At 31.2% G+C, this 4752-nt stretch overlaps 1 protein-coding gene across 1 annotated transcript; it reads left to right on the forward strand.

The window, feature by feature from the left end:
• Positions 1-309: 309 nt before the first annotated feature.
• LOC108340060 (uncharacterized) lies at positions 310-1068 on the forward strand. The gene is made up of 2 exons (XM_017577289.2): positions 310-585; positions 728-1068. Exons 1-2 carry the CDS (start codon positions 448-450, stop codon positions 917-919), a joined length of 330 nt encoding a protein of 109 aa, XP_017432778.1. The 5' UTR covers positions 310-447; the 3' UTR covers positions 920-1068.
• Positions 1069-4752: the final 3684 nt, after the last annotated feature.

Genomic DNA, 4752 nt, shown 5'->3' on the forward strand with positions numbered 1-4752 from the left:
TCCATGATGTGCTAAGGATAGTACAGAGACAAACTTGATCCATATGCAGATGCAGTTAACATGAGATGCCAAACTTGGACCATGTTTATCATATAGTAAAAAATGGCCACATGCATATACATACACACACATATATATATATATATATATATATATATATATATATATATATATATATATATATATATATATATATATATATATATATATATATATATATATATAAAATTTTTTGGTGACCACAAAGGCAATCCATACGTGGCTGACCAATTAGCACTACCCGTTTTCATCTGATTCTATATAATACCTCCATTCATTACCCTTTAATCTGCACTTTACATCCCTTTTTTACAAGAAACTACTTTTGCTTTATATCTGTGATTTATTTTAAGCTCCATCAGTTCCAACTTTGTTGTTTGGTGAGGAAATTTTTCGCTTTGGTTCATCATGCTTGAAGGCAAGGCTGTGATTGGTGAGACTGACATGCTTCAGACCATGCAGCAAGACGCCATGGATTTAGCTTCCAAAGCACTTGATGTCTTTGATGTCACTGAAGCCATTGAGATTGCCAGATTTATAAAGAAGGTAAATTGAAATATATATATATATATATATATATATATATATATATATATATATATATTTGTTTTCTTTGAAGAAATTGGTAGCTGAAATGAGTCTCTTAATCGAATCAATTTTGGTAATTATGTTTGAGTTGTTGATGCAGGAATTTGATAGGATGCATGGACCTGGTTGGCAGTGTATTGTAGGAACTGATTTTGGTTCATTTGTGACCCACTGTTGTGGCTGTTTTATCTATTTCTGTTTAGGTAACTTAGCCATTTTGCTCTTCAGGGGCTCAGCTGCTCCAGAGGCACATGAAAATCAGTTCTCAGCTCTAGAGGCAGCCAAAGCATAATTAATTTAATTGCTTAATTTTCCCTTTGTTTAGATACTTCTGTATTTTTTTTTCATTCCATGTAATGATAATTGATTTAGGAAGAAATGAAGGTTTGAGAGAGAAACAATTTGCCAGAGGTAATATAAATTATAATTTTGTTACTGAAATATATTTTATTTTAGATGTAAATTATTTTTCCTAATTTATCTCGAAAAGTATAAATGTTTTAAGTTGTCCTCGTAGTAGTGTAAGCTTCAATATAACAACATTAAAAAATAATTGAAACATTCAAATTAAAGAAATTTGTTGAAAAACTATTGCATTATGCGATCCACTTGATACGTCGTAAAATTGACAAAGTAGGTTATTCATGTTGATCTGATGTACTCAATGACTTCAAAGTCAAACAATTGTACATCCATGAAATACTACAAGATATAATAACTCGAAATTAGTTTATGAACTTGAAATAATTTCTTTACTAATGAATTACTAAAACACAATCTAGTCTTAATCTTTTTCCATAATAGTTCGTAGTGGTGATCACCCATTGCATTAGATAGTATTTGTAAAATAAACAAAGGTGTATTTAATGAAAGTAATTACCTTACAATGAATCTATATAAGTATTTTGTGGACACTTCAAAAAGTTATATTCAGAGTAAAAATTAAGAAAACATTGGTAAGTGGATGACTATATAAACTCAACATTAAATGGTTAAATTGATTCGTTTCAAATTTGTTGGAGGCTTATTGAGTAATAAGTAGAATCATCCAACAATGTGATCAATTAGGGATATCACAAATAACTGTGGAAGAAACTTACATGGAAAGTAATTTCTATTACAAATATAAAAGTTGTACTAGACTTTATCAATTAAAAATTGCACTTACGATATAGTGTGAAATATATTTGCTTAACCTTATAACCAAGTAATTGATGATGTAGGTTTGAGTTTCAAATTTAGATGGAGGACTATCTCGATGATCACATATTAAACCTTTGTCTATAATCATGCCTTTAAGACTTAAAGAGGTAGAAGGATCTCACATGCTATTCTTTTGTGGAATATGAATTACAAGAACTCCTTTTCTTAGTAAAAAAGTATATTAGTAAAATATTTATATTCAATTAGCTACTTTTCTTTATAAAAAGTAAAAGCATAAATGGGATTCAATTAGGTCTCAATTAAGGTTTCAATGGAAAAAAAGTACCCTAATTTATTAGTCAACCTTCAACTCTCTTCATTAGGGAAGTCAAAACCTTAATTGAAGAGGTCAATAATGATAATACATGATCACATATGTATCCAGACAACTATGTAATGAAACAACTAAGAGAGCAAGTTGAGAGATGTGATCAAATCCATTAAGTGCAAGAGGCTTTCCATATGTAGAACCAATGGTTCTAATGGTAGACACTAAACTCTCCACAATGCAACTAAGTTTAAGTCTTAGTCTCAAATCCATTGAGTCATTAAGTGCAAGAGGCTTTCCATATGTATATAGAATCATTGTTCCTTGTAATATTCACTTTCAATTGAATGAGAATTGACAAGCCCATTATTTGTCAATCTTCATTACAAAAAAAAAAATGAATTTTCCAACAGCCAATATCCATTAGTAAATGTTTTTTTCCGACAGATTACCGACGAATTAGAATCTATTGGTAAAATTATTGTCGATAAGATTTATGGATAGATATCGTCATTCGATAATTACTGACAGATATATCCTTGATAATTACTGACGGATACATCCTTCAATAATAACTTGACTCAAGTATGAGACATTACCGACGAATTTATCCATTAGTAAATTATGTCAACAAATGACACAACAATTTATAATGCATTAGACTGTATTCTCTACCTACCAGACAAACATAATGGTTGGACATAAACATTAATAAGGCAATACGAAATTGATAATGGCTACCAGACATAAACATTAATATAATATTAGACAACCATCACAAACATGTTTGACATACTTTGCAGAGACACATAGAGTTTTTAAAAGTATGATCGTAAGTAACATATAGTCTTAATAATCTACATATCTATCAGAATCGTTTTCTTCTTCTTAAGAGTCTTGTTGTTGTTGTTAGGTTGTGGCTGGATTGGGGTAGGCTGGACTGGAGTGAAGTGGGGTGGGCTAGACTAGGTTGTTGCTAAATCAGTATTGAGCTAGACTAAGGTTGTTGAAGATAATTTTTGAGCTTCCAAAAGCAAGAATCTCATGACCAGATTTTGTAAAGTGTTAAACTTACGACTCAAATCATCATAAGTCTGATCATGTACTTTTAGTTGTTGTGTAAGGTTGATAATGACCTCCTCGACACTGCTAGAAGAAGATGGTTGGTGCTTGAGAGTACCTCTTCCAGTAGTGTAATTTGCAACAAGTTTTCATGTCCTATATAATTGTCCTTTACTTTTCTTCCATTGACAACGTCAACTCAGTATTGTGTCCTAATGATGTCATCTCATCATTATACTCTTCTAATGCATTAGGCCATGACCCTTGCTTAAATTTAACCTGTGAAAGTTTGCTTGAAAATTCTTCCTGTTAAATAATGAGTTAAATAATAGTAAAAGGAGAAAGTTTAAAGGAAATAATAGTAAAAGTATAAATTTTAAAGCAAATAATAGTATAAGTGTTTCCTTACATGTGTCCTCTAAGACCTTTCATCAATAAACTAACCAGATCCCTTACAAAGATGAGTTTATTGAAATACCTCATCAACATACACAACCTATTCCAAGATTCTAAAGGTATTACTCCCCCATGATGGCCAAGGCTTTAGAAATTTTTGGTTAATAAACCTTGTGATGGCCTTAGAAACAACTTTAAAAGGAAGAAACTTAAATATGAATACATAAAAGTTATCAAAATGAGGCCAAGGTAAAAAAAGTAATCTAATACAAATTAGTTTTTAAGATGATCGGGTATTTTCCTCGACCATAAGATTCAATCATTGGTCGATCATGGAGAGGATGGTCAACTTCATCAATAGTTGAATCAAGAGCATATGATGGATTAAACTATATGAGGAGAAGGTACTGAGGATGAGAATGGTATAGAAGGAATATGTAAAGGTTCCACAATAGGGGATGGTTCTATATGGGAAGGTCGTGGTATGGATGCAAATGGTGTGAGAACCACAACAAGATGTGGTGTGGGTACTAAAGCAGACAATGGTGTTTGAATGGGTGCACTACATGTTGACCCAACATTGTGTAGAGTTGGGGTAGATGTGGATGATATTAATGAAGGAACGTTTAAAATATAGTATGGTTTCCTTCTTGGTTTTACTATCGAAATGAGATAGACGTTCATATGACATTATAGTAATCAAAGTGTATAAATTAAAGTCAAACACTGCAAAGGATTAAGCCACACATATATGTTAAAATAAAGTTAAAGAAACATATATATGAATATCAACAAAATAGATACATGGAATTTCTATCTTAATATAACATTATAATTATATACGTTTTTAAATTCCAGTAAAATAGAATGCCACTTAATTTTCGTACCAAGAAGCTATAATTGTCACTAGTGCAAAAATAACGTACAACGTCGAATATTTTGGGCTTTTAATGACAAATTCGTGACCGACGTTATACCAGGAGACGTAAATTAGACGTCGAATATTATAACTCGATGTTAATTTTTTATCTACACGTCGAGTAGTAAAGAGCACGACGTCTAATATGTGAAAAAATAGTTATATTTGAAGGAAGATTTGGCGTCCACTGTAAAGGGATGTGACGTAAAGTTGATGTCAAATAGAAAGAGGTTGGACGTAAAGTTGGATGTTATACGTGATTTTTGTACTAGTATGT

This window comes from Vigna angularis, chromosome 5 (assembly GCF_016808095.1).
Source record: "Vigna angularis cultivar LongXiaoDou No.4 chromosome 5, ASM1680809v1, whole genome shotgun sequence".
In the NCBI taxonomy this organism is placed as follows: domain Eukaryota; kingdom Viridiplantae; phylum Streptophyta; class Magnoliopsida; order Fabales; family Fabaceae; genus Vigna; species Vigna angularis.

Bases quoted from the DNA above. Each gene is read 5' to 3' on its own strand.
- LOC108340060 (XM_017577289.2), top strand. From the start codon at position 448: ATGCTTGAAGGCAAGGCTGTGATTGGTGAGACTGACATGCTTCAGACC. The intron at 586-727 runs GTAAATTGAAAT...TTGTTGATGCAG, and splicing joins TTGCCAGATTTATAAAGAAG to GAATTTGATAGGATGCATGG.